General features: G+C 51.4%; 1 protein-coding gene and 1 long non-coding RNA gene across 2 annotated transcripts; one reads left to right on the forward strand and one right to left on the reverse strand.

Annotated features, from left to right (window-relative positions):
- Positions 1-7,660: 7,660 nt before the first annotated feature.
- On the forward strand, positions 7,661-9,087 carry LOC128826590 (uncharacterized). The gene is made up of 2 exons (XR_008442860.1): positions 7,661-7,692; positions 7,908-9,087. It is a non-coding gene; the product is annotated as an uncharacterized LOC128826590 (long non-coding RNA).
- A 2,962-nt stretch (positions 9,088-12,049) lies between these two features.
- LOC128826574 (uncharacterized) lies at positions 12,050-14,557 on the reverse strand. Its single transcript, XM_054009925.1, has 3 exons — positions 14,476-14,557; positions 14,057-14,178; positions 12,050-13,412 (listed from the first exon to the last, which is right to left on the reverse strand). Exons 1-3 carry the CDS (start codon positions 14,485-14,487, stop codon positions 12,680-12,682), a joined length of 867 nt encoding a protein of 288 aa, XP_053865900.1. The 5' UTR covers positions 14,488-14,557; the 3' UTR covers positions 12,050-12,679.
- Between the last annotated feature and the right edge of the window lie 3,644 nt (positions 14,558-18,201).

Consider the following 18,201-nt stretch of genomic DNA (forward strand, 5'->3'; position numbering starts at 1 on the left):
CGGTTTTGTGGCCTGCAGCATGCAGGGGGTCAGACCAGATGATCAAAATGGTCCCTTCTGACCTTAATGTCTATGAGTCTATGAGTATTAGGCGCTGTACAAACCCCAAAGGAAAAGACACTCAGCCCCCACATAGATCAGCAGCAGGCAAAGGTGGAACTAGAACCCAGCTCTCTAACGTGGCAGACCCCAGTCTCAGACACACTGAATGTGCCACATATATGTGCTGTTAGCCTCTTTCACCATAATCACAGTCCCCTCCCAGAGCCAGGTGGAGAACTGAGGAGCCCAAATCTGCAGAATTCTTTAACACTCTCTCAGGCCTGTGATCCCCTGGGAATCCAGCTGGGATCCAGGTTAGAAGGAGGGAGCAGAGCAGAACAGGGGTTCCCAGCAGGCAGAAGGTAGGTATAGTAGCACTGGGAAGGTTTCTCCGGGAGAGATGCAGAGACAGTATCTCTGGCAGGTTGGGGAGAGCAGGAGGTGTAGGGGAGAATAGGGGGCATGGACATTGCTCACTTTGACCTGCGGCCCCCCAGCTCAGCCCACAGAAGATCGAGAGATGCCGATGTGGTGCTCTGTACCCCTTTATTCACCCCTTGCACACTATTACAATAATCTTTGTACAAAGATGCCTTGGGAGGTATCGGGTGAGAACTCATAACCCGCTGGTCAATATTGTCCTGATAAAATATGTGTGGCCACATTGCATGTGAAATTATCAGATTCCCCAGTATGGTGTGACTGAGACATATTCCAAATTTGGGGAGAGGCCAGACCAGTTCCTCGGGGACAAAGGACAAGCTGACACCTCAGCCAGGTGTAAACAAGGTCACTGGGCCATCACCTGATATATGGCTCTTCATGGGCAGTGTGACAGGATTGGGACTCACCACCACAGCGTCTTCTACTGGTTGCCACGAGGAATCGGTTCGATCCAGTAGAGCGCCTCCTCCTGGTGGTGTGCCATCTGTCGTCCCGCCAGGGGTTGGCATGTGGACCCGCTGTGCTCCCGACACACAGGGTCCTCCTTCTGGAACACTGCCCTCCGACAGCGTCCTTCGGTCCGTTCGCGCCCCCTTCCGGGGCGGGGGGGGGGGGGTGATCAACAGTCTCACACCTTTAAGTTTGATCCCTACAGTCCAGGATCTGGCGTGGTTCCGGCTGGCCGCTCCCTGCGGCCTATGGCTGAGCGTATGGCCAAAGGGAACAAAAAGGGGGGAAAGGGGGACTCAGGCCAGCCCACTACTCTGAGTCCCGGTCCAGAGGCCCTCTAGTGACAGCCTTGCTGTCCTCCTTCGCCTTCCTCCTCTGACTGCTCCTCTGGACCACTTCCCCAACGGCCCTTCTCCCTGCTAGGCCTTTTCCTTCCAGACCTGCCGCCTGGCAGGCTACGGAGTAGGACCTTCTCCCACTCTCTAAGGCTGGCCTGCACTGTGCTGGCCTCCCAGCTCTGGAGACAGACCTTCCCCTCTAAAGGCCTGGGACAGACTGACTGTTCTCGCCCTGAGCAGTCTTTTATATGGCTGAGCTGGCCCCTGATTGGCTGGCTCCAATCTGTCCTCTGATTGGCTCCCAGTAAGCCCTTCTCTGATTGGCTGCGTGTCTATGCAGGCGTCTGGGCCTGTCGCAGCCCACCCTCTCCGGGCGTGGGGGGCAGCCGCCCCACCACAGGCAGGAAAAGGGACATGGACAAAATCTCTATCTTAAAAAGAAGCAGGTTGGGGTTTCCATCAACACAGACTTTCTGTCTCCTGGACCTCAACTGGAGCTTCTTGAAGAAGGGAAAGGACTATAAGAAGGAAGGGCCGAAGCCCCAAATCATTCCTCCCTTTCGCTCACCCACGGCCCCCACGACACCTGAAGAACAAAGGGAGCAACATTGGACTGGGGGAGGGATCCTGACTGAACGAAGTTCAGCCTGTAGGACCTGCTGGAACATGTGGTGAGAGACCTGGCTTTGGAGTCACTCTAGTTTGTTAATTTAGGCCTTAGTCGTGATTTACTTTTATTTTTCTTCTAACCAATTCTGACTCTTATGCCTCATAACAGGTATTCATTTAAAATCAATCTCATAGTTAATAAACTTGTTTAATCATTTCATCTAAACCAGTGTGTTTGTAATGAAGTGTTTGGGAAACTCCATTTGAGAGAACAGGAGTTGTGGATATTATTTTCTATTAATAAAATGACAGATTTTATACAAGCTTGTGTTGTCCAGGAACGAGCTGGGCCATACAAGCCGCACATTTCTGGAGAAGGACTGGGACTGGGAGTGTGCTGCTGTCGCTCTGCGGTGTAATCCAGGAGTGGCTGGCAGCACTCACACATATAACTCGGAGTGACTTAGCTGCTGGAGGCTGGGTGTGAGCAGACCAGGAGTGGTGGTAGCTACCACAGTGCAGCAGTGCAAAAGGCACCCCAGGTTGCAGAGGTGAGGGGATACAGCTGTTTGTCCAGAGTGTACCCTGGGTATGTCCCAGTGGTGCAGCAAGCAGGTGTGGTGTTTAGATGCTGCTTGTAATTATTAGAACTGGGAGCACTGGCTGTTGGGAGTCTGAAAGGACAGGAAACAGGAAGGAGGGGGGAGGAGTTGAGGAGGCTGAGTGAGAGTTACAGCGGGTGCAGCAGCAGCTTGGTAAAGAGGTTTCCACTGTAAAAATAAAATCTTGTTGAAGTTTGTTAGTACCTTGCCTGGTTGATACAAAATTTTGGCAACGAGGATGTATCTTCTGCCTCTGAACCCACCTGCACCCTTTCTGCAAAGCCCAGGGGAGCCTCCAATTGCTTTTACTGTCTAGATCCATATGTTTGAGACTTATCTGCTTGCAATCAGTGCTACAGAGATTTCTGAAGTAAGAAAGCGTGCTCTGCTAATCCACTGCCTTGGAGCTGAAGGGCAGTGTATATTTTACACTTTTCCCATTGCAGATGATAAATATGAGACTGCACTCACTGCATTAAAGAACCTTTTTGTGCCAAAAGTGAATGTAGTAGCTAATCGCTACAGATTTCACCAGCACGAGCAGAAACCAGGGGAGACTATAATGCAGTATATTGCTTCCCTGAGGAGTCTGATTGTCACTTGTGACTTTGGGAATATGGCAGATGAGATGATTAGAGACCAGCTCATTGAGAAAACAACCATGCTTCGTGTAAGAGAACGCTTACATCTAGAACCACAACTGACACTAGAAAAAGCAATAACCATTGCTGTTCAGATTGAGTCAGCTACAGCTGAAGCCAAAATAATGAGCATGGATATAGGAGGCACAGTCCAGGGTGTGACTCCTCTGCAGAAAAGTTCACTGTTGCTGCAGACAAACAATTGCAAGAGGAAAACTAATGAAAAGCCACTGAATTAGCAAATTCAAAATACAGTAAAAGCATGCTTTCGCTGTGGATCCCCACAACACCTTGCAAGCTACACAGGATGTCCAGCAAAAGTAGCTCAGTGCAATCATTGCAAAAAGATTGGGCCTTTTGCTAAAGTATGTCACAGTAGCCAGTTCAATCAACAGGTGCATGCAGTTACAATACCAGATGTTACTATGCTGTGCGTGGACAAAATCACTACTGCACATATTCCAGAACAGATAAAGTGCACTGTAAATGTTTTCACCATACCCTCACTCCAGCTAATGTTGGACACTGGCCCAGCAGTATCTATACTACCTGATTCCATCTATTTGCATTACGTTAAAAATGTGTCTCTTACTGAACCCAAACTTCAGTTGGTGTGTGTCAAGGCTGCTTCCCCACTCTGAACTTTAGGTACAAATGTGGGGGCCTTCATGAAAACTTCTAAGCTTAACTACCAGCTTAGATCTGGTCCGCTGCCACCACTCCCAATGTGCTAATTCCCTTCCCTGGGTAGCCTTGAGAGACTCTTCACCAATTCCCTGGTGAATACAGATCCAAACCCCTTGGATCTAAAAACAAGGAGAAATCAATCAGGTTCTTAAAAAGAAGGTTTTTAATTAAAGAAAAAGGTAAAAATCATCTCTGTAAAATCAGTATGGAAATTAACCTTACAGGGTAATCAAACTTAAAGAGCTCAGAGGACTCCCCTCTAGTCTCAGGTTCAAAGAACAGCAAACAAAGATAAACACTCTAGTAAAAGGTACATTTACAAGTTGAGAAAACAAAGATAAAACTAACATGCCTTGCCTAGCTGTTACTTACAAGTTTGAAATATGAGAGATTTGTTCAGAAAGATTTGGAGAGCCTGGATTGATGTCTGGTCCCTCTTAGTCCCAAGAGTGAACGAACCCCAAAACAAAGAGCACAAACAAAAGCCTTCCCCCCACCAAGATTTGAAAGTATCATGTCCCCTTATTGGTCCTTTGGGTCAGGTGTCCACCAGGTTACCTGAGCTTCTTAACCCTTTACAGGTAAAAGGATTTTGGAGTCTCTGGCCAGGAGGGATTTTATAGTATTGTACACAGGTGGGCTGTTACCCTTCCCTTTATAGTTATGACAGTGTGCTATTTGAAAAACCATATTCCAGTACATGGCTGCCTGCCAGCAATAATTACTTTTGGTGATTGCTGTGTAACTGCAGAGTTCTACATTGTCCACAAAGGCACTCCTATCCTTGGCAGAGATTTATTGGCTGCTTTCAATCTCAAGGTGGTTAATGGACGAATTGATCTTCCTCAGCAAAGCACTCTTGAGGTACACACACCAGTTTCAGCTGGGACCCAACACCAGGTTGACGAGAAACTCGGCTGTGCTTATGGGTTTCTGCATAAAGTTAAAATGCGGAATAAGGTGATGCCTGTACGACAGAAATTACGGCACTTACCATTTTCAGTCAGGGAAGCTGTTTCAGAGGAACGTAGAAAACTTGTTCAAAAGGACATTATTGAAGAGATTAAATCCTTGGAATGGGTTTCACCTATAGTTGTGACGCAGAAGAAGGGTGGAGGCATTTGCCTTTGCGTGGACTTAAGGGAGCCAAATAAAGCTATTGTGATTGACAGCCATCCTCTTCTTCACATAGAAAAAGTATTTGCAGAACTCTGTGGAGCAAAGATGTTTTCTACTTTTGATTTGCAGAGCGCATACCACCAGGTTATGTTGCATGAAGATAGCAGAGACCTCACAGCATTTATTACACATGAGGGATTATTTCGTTTTAAACATGTTCCATACGGTCTCGCATCAGCCCCAAGAGCCTTCCAAAAAAATGATGTAATTGATTCTGAAGAATCAACATGGAGTTCAGTGCTATTTGGATGAGATTATCGTGTTTGGAAATACTACTGAGGAGCATGACAATAACCTGCAGTCTGTACTAAACTGCATCAGCAAAGCAGGCCTCAAGTTCAATAGGTCCAAATGCAAATTTAGGCAAACTGAACTCTCCTTTCTGGGGCATACAATTGCACAGGCTGGACTAAAACCTGATCCAGATCATATCCTGGCAATTTCAAATGCTCCTCCTCCAGCAGATTTGTAAACCTTACATTCCTTCTTGGGTCTTACTTCCTGGTATGCAAAATTTATTCCCAATTCTGTTTCTGTCATTGAACCATTACGAGAATTACTACAGAGAAGTTCAACCTTAGTGTGGACAACAGATGCACAAGCTGGTTTTGAAACGGTGAAAGACTTGATTGTACATAGTCCAGTACTTGCACTATTCAGTCCCACATTGCCCACAATTGTAACTACTGATGCTTCTGATTATGGACTTGGGGCTGTCCTCACACAACTTCATGAGGACAACAGAGAGGACTGTTACATTTGCTTCAAGGACAGTAAGTAATGCTGAGAGAAAATATTCTACAGTCGAAAAAGAAGCACTTGCTTGTGTCTGGGCTACTGAAAAATGGAGAACTTACTTGTGGGGCCACACGTTCAAGTTGCGCACAGACCACAGCCCTTTGACAATGTTGCTCACCACGAAAGGACTGGGAAGAGCAGGATATCGTATTGCTAGATGGTCTACAAGACTACTGTCTTTCAATTATGAACTGGAATATAAGCCTGGAAACAAAAATGTGGTAGCTGATTGCCTTTCTCGCCTGCCTTTGCCTTCACCAGATGGTCCACCGGAGGATGAGGATGTAGTACTTGTGCTTATTACAAGCACTCTTACTGCACTTACAAGAGAACAATTCCAAGCTGCTTGTTCAGTGTGTCCAATTCAACAAAAACTATGGGAATTTCTGACAAAGAGATGTCCCAGTAACCCTAAAAACCTTGACCCAGTTTTGCTGCCTTATTTTAGAGTTCGGGATGAACTTTCTTTGCTCAATGGCTGTGTGCTACGAGGTACACACTGGCTACTTGTGCCAGAAGAATTATAGTCAAAACTCATACACCTGGCACACGATACTCATCAAGGAATTGTCAGAACCAAACAACAACTACGGGATCTGTATTGGTGGCCAGGGATGGAGTCTCAAAGTGAAGCACTCATAAAATCCCGTGTCACTTGTCAAATGCATGCTAATACAGCAGTGACATGTACCCCTCCATTACAGCCTGTTCCACTTCCTGAATCTGCATGGGAAAAAGTGGCGATTGACATTGTAGGACCCTTTGATACAGCTCCAATTGATTGTCATTATGCCATCAGTTTAATAGACTATTTCAGTAAGTGGCCTGAGGTAGCATTTACATCACAAATCTCTTCTGCTACAGTAATTAAGTTCCTCTCTTCAGTTTTTAGCAGGGAAGGTAACCACAAAGAACTGGTTTCAGATAATGGTGTCAATTTACTTCCCTGGAGTTTGAAACTTTTCTAGCAGAGAGGAACATTTTACACAGAAGGTCATACCTATATTACACTCAAGCCAATGGGGAAATCAAACGGTTTAACAGAAGTTTGAAAGAGAGTTTGCAAACAGCTAAACTGGAAGGGCAATTGTGGATACCCTTCACTACTGATTTCTTGCAAGCATATCGGGCTACGCGACATGCCACAATGCAAAGATCACCCTCAGAGTTACTGCATGGGAAACAGAAGAATATTAAATTGAACATTGCTGGATTGTTAAAGGCATGACCTGATGCCCCAAATGAGGATGATGTGAGAAAAACAGTTGAACAGAACCAAGCAAAGTCTAAGGCTTTCACAGACAAGCGGCAGGGTGCTAAGGAACCAAAGTCTGAGTGTGGTTCCTTCCTTAGAATACGAAAACCTGGAATCTTACACAAAGGGGACATAAATTCACAGCTCCTCTTAAAATCATAGAGAAGAAGGGACCTTATGCCTATCGACTTTCTGATGGGCGAGTATGGAATGCTTCTTATCTTGCACCTGCCTATGCACCAAGAGGAGATTATGCCAACACCAAGTCTGCATTGGATGACTTCACAGTAGAACCAACACAACGAGACATTGCACTGGAACCAGGGCTTGAGAGACGGCCTGTCAGACCCAGCCGACCACCTGTCTGGACTAGAGACTATGTTATGTAGTATCTACAGTGTTTCCAGTGTAATATTCCTGCCAACAGTACAGTGTCTTGTTCCATATTTGTTCCTGTAGTTAGAACAACAATGTTTATTTTAATTGGTAAAGTTTCTTAAGACAGGAGGGAACATTGTCTTTAGATGTTGCTTGTGATTATTAGAACTGGGAGCACTGGCTGCTGGGAGTCTGAAAGGACAGGAAACAGGAAGGAGGGGGAGGAGTTGAGGCAGAGTGAGAGTTACAGAGGGTGCAGCAGCAGCTTGGTAAAGAGTTTTCCACTGTAAAAATAAAATCCTGTTGAAGTTTGTTAGAACCTTGCCTGGTTGATACAACAGCAGGGTGTATGCACAGCTTGTTGTTTCAGATGAGGGTCACACTTTAAGCACTGGCATAGCTATTTTAAGTGAGTCTCAGTTGTGGAGGCTGGGAACGATCAAAGGGAGGTTACAGTTTGTTGTTTTCTGTTTGCTTATTTCAGGTAAGGGAGCTAGAAAAAGTAAAGCACAACATGAACACCAGCGAAACAGTTGCAAAGCTACAAATAGCCAGATTGGAGGCAGAAGAAAGGGAGAAACAACAGGAACTCCAGAGACCGAGAGAAGCATTTGCTGCACTGGAAGCAGAGGAAACGCCCACAGGCAAGCCATGGAGCTGAGACAACAAGAAGCTGAAGCCCATAAGAGACATGGGGCTCAAAGACAGAGGGGCTGAAGAGAAAGAGAGAAATACAACCTGGAGCTGATAGAAAAACATGAAAAGATTCCAGAGAGTCACCAACATCTCCCTCCACTCAAGGAACCCTCAGCTTTGTCCTGCAGACAAAGAGCCAGACTGCACTGAGGAATCCCTCACCACTTTTGAAAGGCTACGTGAGGTTCATAACATTCCTGAGGATGAGAAAGTCCTCAAACTGATTGCAAAACTGTCTGGTAAAGCTTGAAATGTATTTACTGAAATGCCAAGTCAGGACGCTCTGAAATACTCTGAATTTAAGAACGCTGTTTTACAAAGGTTTCAAATTACTCCTGAAGTGCACAGGTTGAGATTTAGAAATCTCAAGAAAAGTGCTGGAGTGAGTCATAGCAAATGTGCCCGGAAGATGTGTGATCTAATGAGAAAACAGATAAAGGGGAAGGGGGCTGAGGATTATAAACAATTGTTTGATGTCTGGGCTCAAGAATATTTCCTAAGTATATGTGAGACGAAGAGCGGACTTTCACCTTGTAATGTTGCATGTGAGTCTTACCATCCTATACTAATTCTGTGTGTACCTCAGTTTCCCTATGTACTGCACCAACGCCTACATGGTGGGAATTGGGTGTGTGACTTTCGCTGAGGCCCTCGGCGCAGGTGAGGCTGCCCAGCTGCCTCCCAGTAAGCGATGACCTTTGTAACCTGAGACCCAGGAGGGGGGTGCAACCAGGTGACACTTTTCCCAGGAAGCGAGACAAAGAATGGAGAAGAAGCAATGGTCATGTGGGAGGCCAGGCAGCAGGATCCAGGGAAGTCTGCTGTGGGGGACTGGAAAAGGGGGAGTCCAGGGTGTCTGGCCCAGGGTCCCCTCAAGACGGACTTTGCTAAAAGTCCCTGACTTCTGTGCTAACAAGCTCTGTTCTATGCTGTGTTCCTGTTGACTAATAAACCCTTGTGTTTTACAATGCTGGCTGAGAGTCACTGTTGACTGTGGAGGTGGGGTGCTGGGCCCTCTGGCTTCCCCAGGAGCCCCGTTAAGGGGAAGTGCACGGTGAGAACAGGGGTGCTGAATTTTCTGAGGTCAGACCAGGAAGGCCGTAGCCGAGGAGATTTTTGCCCTGGACAGCGAGCCCTGAGGGGAGTCACGCTACCCAGAGTCCTGCCTGGCTTCTTACAGAGCAGTGCCAGAGCGTCGGACCTGTGACTCTGTCACAATATGCACTGACGAGATTAGGAATAGAGAATAGGATAAATCTTTACAATCTGCGCAAAAAATGGCCACTTTGGGGGATGTCTTTTTGCAACCCCAGACGTCCAATGAGCACAAGCCACAGAAGGAGGGGCACAAACCCAATGGAAAGGGGGGACAGTCCTCAGGGAAGGAGGACAGTCCAAAAAGTAGTTTTCACTTGAACTCTGCTGAACACCCGAGAAATCAGTGCCGTGAGCTAAAAGAAACTAAGCCCCATGTTAGTGAGGTTGTCCCTGAGACAGGAGCCCAGAGGTCCCTGCAGTTCCCCTGGTGAGTTTTATGAGGACTTACCCTGTGGGGTGGATATGGAATTTATTAAGGTTGCTGGAGTAAATAATAAGGAGGGCATGGGGCGGAGAGATACCGGAGCCCAGATCTCCCTGGTCAAGGGAAGCGAGGTCCAAAAGACTGACAGGTTACCTGACCAAATGATGGGGCTTCTGGTAGCAGGATGCCATAAAATCCCCATCCTTTAGCCAAGGTGCCTGTGGAATGGGAAGGTTTAGAGGTGCCTGGACAGTTGGGGTGCTGCATGGGATCCCTGTTGGGATGCTTGTTGGGCTGAAGCTAGCCCCCGCATGGCAGAGAAAAGCTGCGCACCCTCGGGGCCTGGGGCGGAGGTGAACCCTGTGACTGAAGGCACTGTCCCAGATATCAGCTGCCAGTGTTTTGCAGATGAACAAAGGATAGACCCCACTGTAGAGAGCATAAGTCCCAGAGGGGTCCCAGGAAGAGAAAATGGGGAGATGTTTTTGGAAGCAGACGGGAGACTGACTAGAGAGGCTCCTAAGGAAAAAAAACCTATAAGTAGTTGGTTGGACCCACCCCGCACTGTGGGGAATTAATGGTGCTAGCACATGATTGTCCCATTGCTGGTCACTTAGGGGCCCAGAGAATACATGAGAGGTTAAAGGGACATTTCTACTGGCCAGCGAGACAGACAGAGATGAGGAATTAGTATGGGTCTTGTGACTTATGTCAACGAAGGAAAAGCGCTGCAGGACCCCAGGAAGTTCCCCTGTGCCCCTTGCCTGTGATACAAGAGGCATTTTACATGGACATTGTAGGCCCTGTGCCACGTCCTGCCCAAAGGGGGAAGAAATACATCCAGGTGGGGGTGGATTTTGCCACTAGATAGCCTGAGGCAGTCGCTTGAACTAAGATAGTGATTGATTCTGTGGCCAAAGCTCTTTTCTCTAGTTTTAGCGGAGTAAGTCTCCCCTCAAGAGATTTGATCTGACTGTGGGTTACATGTCATGTCTCAGCTATTCAGTGAGTTCTGTGGGGTGAAACAATTAAAAGTCGCCCCCATCACCCAGAGCAAATGGTCTGGTGGAGAGGGTCAATGGGACTCTAAAATCTGTGCTGGGAAGGTACACAAATAAGAGAGATCAAGACTGCGATGAAATAATCCCCTGTTTACTTATAGGGAGGTGCCCCAAGAATTGATGGGGTTCTCCCCATTTGATCTTCCCTATGCAAGGAAAGTGAGAGGACACCTAGATCTCATTAGAGACTCCTGGGAAGGGGACACTGAGGCAGCGGGCGAGCCATGACGGATGTGGCTCAGACTAACCTCAGGCACAGTCAGTCTAAACAAAAGGCCTGCTAGGACCAACACACATGTGAATGCTCATTTGAAATGGGGACTTGGCGTTGGTGATAAGCCGTTAGAAAAAATATAAAATGTTACATTCTTGGGCAGGCCCTTTTGCAGTGATAGAAAAGGTGAATGAAGATACGTCTCATGTCACAAGGCCTCATGGTAACACTATCCCACAGCTGGTACGTGTAAAGACTCCAAGCTTATGACAGCAGGGAAACCATGGGAAACATGACCTGTTGTGTAGAGGGGGAAACTGAGGTAGCCAAGGTTGCATGGCAGAGGGTGACACAACCCCTCACTAGTCTGGTTTGCACCCCGGGATGTGACAACCTGCTGGGTGTATCGTCTCTCCCAGGGGTCTGAAGTCATGTGGGCACTCTGGGGGACCTGGGTGAGAAACGGAGGTGTTGAAGTGAGGGGGCCCAGTTTTGGGGGAGTGGCGCCATGGGGCCCACCCTTGCAAATACAGTATAAAGAGGTCACCTGTTAGACAGGCAGTCCAAAGTTAGGAGTAACTCACCCTGTCAGTCGGTGATACTGGGGCCTTAGATGGCAGCAGGGGTTAGGACTGGCAAAGGGGCAGCTATTCTCTAACATGGGCATGAGATGGCAGGATGGCAGCAGGGAAGGTCTCCATGATTTCATCATTAGATCCTGCTCCTTTCCTGAATAGAACCCAGGAGTCCTGGCTCCCAGCCCCACCCTCTAACAACTAGATCCCACACCCCTCCCAGAGCCAGGGAGAGAACCCAGGAGTCCAGGTTCTCCATCTCCTGGGAATGGCATAGGAGGTGAGGGACAAGGCTTGCAGCAGTGGAGCAGGAGGTGAGGAAGCAGGACTGGCATGGGGATGTGGCAACACTCACCCTATCACATGTACTGTGGGTATCTAGGGTGCAGGCTGTGAGGAGTGGGGGTTAGGACTCCCCTTAGGGGTGTTGTGGGGCAGGCATAGGGAGCATGAGGGACTGCAGTCTGGAAGGTGGGGGGTGATACAGTCTGCAGAGGGGTGATCCCAGGGGAGCTGGCATCTCCAGGGAGGAAGGAGACAGACACACAGACAGAGATGTGAGGCCAAGGACTGCTCTGAAGCTTTATTGGTGTTGATCATATGGCAGAGAAAGTGCATCTGCTGGACTGGGAAAGGGGGCATTTTTTTAGAGGAAACCCAGGGCCCACATACCAGGGGCATGGGCACCCTGGAAATGAGATACAGAAAGAGAGGGAGAAGAGATCACAGGCCAAACCCAGTGCCCAGATACTCAGGGAATGGGCACCTTGAAATGAGATAGTGAAATAGAAGGAGAGATATGTGAGAGGCATGGACAGCTGGGCTGACAGATGGATGGGCTGACGGATGAATGGGTTGACAGACAGATAGATGGACGGGTTGATGGACAGATGGATGGGTGGATGGATGGATGGATGGGTTGACAGACAGATGGGTTCATGGATGGACAGATGGATGGATGGGTTGGACAGATGGGTTGACAGATGGATGGGCTGACGGACAGATGGGTTCATGGATGGACAGATGGATGGATGGGTTGAAGGATGGATGAACAGATGGGTTGACAGATGTATGGGTTGACAAATGTATGGGTTCATGGATGGATGGATGGGTGGATGACGATGGATGGATGGGTTGATTGTTGACTGATTGCATTGCAACTTACAATCTCCTCCCACCTTCGCGCCCTCACCCATGGGCTATCTTCGGGGCTTTCGTGGCTGGGTTTTTCACTGCTGTTAGGCAGGAGTTCTTGTTGACGTCCTTCTCCTTGCAGCTCTGGCAGCCCTGGTCATCGCATTGGTACAAGGGCACTTTACAGAGCGTTTGCCATGAGTTCCATACAATCTGCTTCCCCAGACTTCTGTCTTTTTTGAAAACCTCCTTGAAGGCCAAAGCACGGTGGTCACTGTCTATGGCACTGAAGATCCCATCCATGAGGTCCTGGATGCGGTGGTCTTCCTTCAAGCTGAGGCATGTGCCCAGGCAGGGGGAGTAATAGGTGAAGAAGACGAAGCAGCGGTTCCAGCCGCACGGGTTGTTCAGAAACGACCTGGGGTAGCGGTTGTTGCCATATGATTCTTCAAAGGCGCGGGTCTCCTGGCACTTGGTCTGGTCCCGGGACTTGTCCAGGAGGCGGGAGACGGGGCTCACCCCGTTTTGGTCCAAGTGGAACATCAGCCACTCAGAGTGCAGGTATTGTGTGCCACTTTCGGCATGTTTGTTAGGTTTGGCGGCAGCGACGACATGATCCCCCTCGTACAGAAGGTCTGTCTCCAGTTTAGATTTCATTGCCTGGAGCTCGGACACGGGCAGGTGCTCATTCAGCTCGCTCGGGCTGATGCTGTTGCACATGGACTGCGGCAAGGAGATGGCCACTGCATACTGATCAGTGGGGGCGGGAGCGGTGACAGGACGATACCTGGGGGAGGAGGGGCAGGGCAAGAGGGAGCCCAGGGAAAATCACACACTGACCACAGGGTTAATGAGCATGAACTGTGCAAACACCTGCACAGCCCACAAACATTCATCCTCCCCCTGCACCTCCAGAAACACACCTCCCGTCTTAGGGCCCCATGTCCCTCCTGCCCTCCCGAATCACCCCTCCCAGCTCTGGGCCCCATCTCCCCCAGTACCCCCAGAATCATCCCTCCCATTTTGGGGCCCCATGTCCCTCCTGCCCTCCCGAATCACCACTCCCAGCTCAGGGCTCCATCTCCCCCTGCACGCCCAGAATCACCGGGTGCTGAGGCAGTGGCTCTAGTTGGGGGGGAGGGATAGCTCAGTGGTTTGAGCATTGGCCTGCTAAACCCAGGGTTGTGAGTTCAATCCTTGAGGGGGCCACTTAGGGATCTGGGGCAAAATCAGTACTTGGTCCTGCTATTGAAGGCAGGGGGCTGGACTCAATGACCTTTCAAGGTCCCTTCCAGTTCTAGGAGATGGGATATCTCCATTAATTTATTTAATCCTGTGATGCCAGCAGACACAAGGGGTCCCTGCTGCTCCCTTTGTGGCTAGGGGAGTGGGGCAGGCCCAACACACACACAGCCCAGGCCGGTCACTCACTGGTGGACGTGATCCACGATGGCTTTGAGCGCGACCTGGTCGATGCTCCTGGCGGTCTCTGGCACGAAGCAGAGGAGAAGGGGCAGTAGCAGGAGTCCAGCCCTGGGCATCCGTCCTGGCATCTGCACAGGACCCCACAGTGTCAGCGCCCCTGAGCCAGGGCACAAACCCACAGCCCCCCGACCCACATCCCCTAGCCCCTACTGTGCTACCAACAGGAGATGGGGCAGAGAAGAATCCCCTGGAGCTTGATGGGGTGGGGAGGTAGGTGAATGGCAGAGGGGACCCACATGGAATTACTTGGGGCAGGAGACAGGTGGGCAGAGGGGTCACGCCTGGGGCTCCATGGGCCAGGACATGGGGGGACAAGGGGACTCACAAGGGTTTCCATGGGGCACGAGGAGGCAGGGAGGACTCACCAGGGTTTCCATGGGGCAGGACCAGGGGGTGCCGTCACTCACTGACAGATGCTCACACCAGATGCCCAGTGATGGGCTTTCAACTGAGTCCCTCCCAGCTCCTCTTTATACTGTTCGCCTGGCCCCTCCCCTGCCCCACTGATCTCTGTGGGGCGGGGGGTGGAGTAGGAGGGGGACTGGGTGAGGCAGCCTCCAATTCCCCGGGATGCCAACAGCAGCTGCTGGGCTGGGCCAGAGGGGGGCGCTCTGGGGCCAGGGTGTCTGTGGTTTGCTGCAGAGCTTGGCTCCTGCCCTGAACACAGACTCAGTTCCCGAGCTGGCCTGGCTGCGCTGCAGGGGGCCCTGGGGAGAGACAGGATGCTGGTGCTGACGGCCCAGGCTTGGCATCATGGAGGCTACAGGCCTGGCCCTGTGGAACCGTGCAGGGCCTTGGGGCCCAGCCCACTAAGGGGGGTGAGAGGGCTGGGCTGGTGGAGCGAGGAGCTGCGGGGGAGTGCAGCTGAGGTGAATAGACTCTCAGGGGAACAGGGGAGGGCTGGGGCCAGCAGCCAACCAGCCCCAGGCCCAGCCCAGCCCAGCCCAGACCATCTGCCCCTTGGGGTGAACTGGCCAGAGTTCCCCATCACACCAGGCGCTGCCCAGAAACAGCATCACTGAGATCGGGGCCCTGTTGCTCCGGATGCTGCCCAGACACAAAGTGAGAGACAATCTCTGGCCTGAGGAGCGCGCCCTGACTAGTGCTGTTAGGGGGTTAAGTGGGTGTTATCTGGCCGAGATTTTCAAGGAAGCTGAATCAGCTGAATCCAAACTGCGAGGGGCTCAGTTTGCCCTGGAGTTTGGGGAAGTGAGAGCAGAGGAAGGTGCCGACCCTGCTCGCTGGCTGTGTGGATTTTGTTGACTGGGGCTGGGTTAAACTGAACAACATGTCAGCGCTTTAGCCAGGCAGCACCAATGGGACCTTTCACCTGCGGTTCCTGGGTGCAGTGTGTGGCCTGGGTGGCATGTGGTGGAGAAAGCTGAGGGCACTTCCTGGGCAGGGGTGCTGGGAGCAGGATTTGGGAATCATCTGAGTGCACTGTTGGAACCAGGGTGGGTCTAATGCCTCGGCCCTATTCACCTGTGTCCAGTGGAGAGGTGGGGGGCAGGAGGACTCAGCAGGGTTTCCATGGGGCAAGAGTAGGGGGGGGGGTCGCGGTGGAAGATTGTCTCAAACACACAGGCCACATCGTTGTTGCTGCCCTGGGAGGCACCACTGGCCGTCTCCATGACGTGAAAGAGCCTCTTCTCCTGCAGCCATGTCCCCACGCAGGGTGAATTGAGGGTGCAGATCAGGCACCTGCTCTGGCTGCGGGTCCCAGCCAGGAGCCTCCCCTCTGGACACCGGGGAACAGGCAACACTGGGACTGCTGGGCTGGGATCAGTGGGGCTGGGAGGCCGCCCCTGTCCCCTCAGCCAGACTCCACAGTCGCTCTCCGCATCTTTTCCAGCCAGCCAGGGATGCCCAGGGCCGGTGCAACCATTTAGGCAACCTAGGCGGTCGCCTAGGGTGCTAGGATTTGGGGGGCGCCATTTTCTTCCGAAGTGACCATGGTGGCCGGATCTTTGGCTGCTCCGGTCGCCGCCGGCATTTAGGCGGAGGGAGCTGGGGCAGTGGAGCGTGGGGAGGGCCGCCTGCAGCAAGGGGGGGGGGTGCGGCACACAGGGGAACTCCCCGCCCCAACTCACCCCTGCCCCGCCTCCTCCCCGAGCACGCCGTGGCTGCTTCACTTCTCCCGCCTCCCAGGCTTGCGGCGCCAATCAGCTTAGGCACCGCAAGCCTGGGAGGCGGGAGAAGTGAAGCAGCGACAGCGTGCTGGGGAGGAGGCGGGGCAGGGGTGAGCTGGGGCTGGGGGGTTGCCTCAAGGTGGGGGGTGGGGAGCTGCCGCGGGGGGGGGCGCCTCAGGGCGGAGGGGGGAGCTGCCATGGGGGAGGGCGCCACAGGGCGGAGGCTCAGGGACGGGGGGTGGGGGGCGCAAGGTGGAAATTTCGTCTAGGGCGTAAAACATCCTTCCACCGGCCCTGGGAATGCCTGCAACTGGCATGGGGCTGGCTGGAGAATGGCCCTTTGACCTGGCACTGCCAGGGGCCAGAGCACAGTGAGGGCAGAGACATGGGCCACCAGCGAGCTCTGGGCCAGCTGCATCCCTGCCCCTCCCACAGCCCCGTCACCCCTGGGAGAAGGGCTGGTGGCTAGAAGCAGGGGGACCATTTCCTGCCCCTCCCCAGTCAACAGTGCCCTGAGGAATGGTTGTGGGGCATCTGTCACAGGGCCCAGCCAGCACCCTCCCCAGCCATCCAGCAGGACTGCTGTGAGAGGATCTAAGTCTCTGTGCGTTGCACTCCAGGGATGCTGCAAACTTCTGGAGCCTGACAGGAGGGCAGCCACTGCCCCAGCCTCAGAGTCCAGACACCCCAGCCCTTCCCCCCGGCACCTCCCTCTCAGTGTGGGAACCCAGCCATCTGCCCAGCCCCTGGGCACAGCATGCACCCCTCTCCAAACTGGCCCCCCAGCATGAAGCTTGGAAGGACTTTTCAGCTTGGAAAAGAGGAGACTAAGGGGGGGATATGATAGAGGTATATAAAATCATGAGTGATGTGGAGAAAGTAGATAAGGAAAAGTTATTTACTTATTCCCATAATACAAGAACTAGGGGTCATCAAATGAAATTAATAGCAGCAGGTTTAAAACAAATACAAAGAAGTTCTTCTTCACACAACGCACAATCAACCTGTGGAACTCCTTACTTGAGGAGGTTGTGAAGGCTAGGACTATAACAGGGTTTAAAAGAGAACTGGATAATTCATGGAGGTTAAGTCCATTAATGGCTATTAGCCAGGATGGGTAAGGAATGGTGTCCCTAGCCTCTGTTTGTCAGAGCGTGGAGATGGATGGCAGGAGAGGGATCACTTGATCATTACCTGTTAGGTTCACTCCCTCTGGGGCACCTGGCATTGGCCACTGTTGGTAGACAGGATACTGGGCTAGATGGACCTTTGGTCTGACCCAGTACGGCCGTTCTTATGTTCTTATGTAAGGTGCTGTTTCCAGTTTAATGCCCTGAGGGTGCGCAGCTGGTGTGAAGCAGACAACACACGGGCACATGGTGCCCACTCCGACCTCCTTATATTTGGTCATGGAAAGCCCAGAGAAGTGTAGATCGTACAGTGCCATCAAACATACCAGGACCCTGGTGTCTCCCCATTGACTGGAAGGGAGTGGGGCTGGTTCACACCAGCTGGGATCTGGAGCGGGGCCATTGACTCTGGCCTTGCTTTTGGCCCATGGACTCTCCCTAGTGAGGTCATGTCGGTGGGTCACGTGTTGTTTGGGCCCCGAACCCCAGGGTCCATTTGTCTCTCTCTCAGCAGGTTATTTTGGGTGCGAGTCCTTCAGGGAAATAATTCTCAAGTTTTCCTGCTCCCCTGAGTGGTGGGGCTGGGGGAGAACCGAACACACAGGGGAATCGCCCTGAAGTTTTTCCTTTCTCTGGATGAACTTCTGCTCTGATTTACTGATCTGCTGTGTATAGCTGAGCGTGTCCCAAACGCAGCTGCGTCCGGGGGGCAGATACAGGGTCCCTGCGCAGGGCAGGGGGAGTGAAGCACAAAGCACAGGCAATAGCTAATGGGTGTGCGGCTTGGGCACCCGAGGGCAGCTCAGTGGGGGAGGCAGCTGCCTCTGAACCC

This window comes from Malaclemys terrapin, chromosome 20 (genome assembly GCF_027887155.1).
Source record: "Malaclemys terrapin pileata isolate rMalTer1 chromosome 20, rMalTer1.hap1, whole genome shotgun sequence".
Classification (NCBI taxonomy): domain Eukaryota; kingdom Metazoa; phylum Chordata; order Testudines; family Emydidae; genus Malaclemys; species Malaclemys terrapin.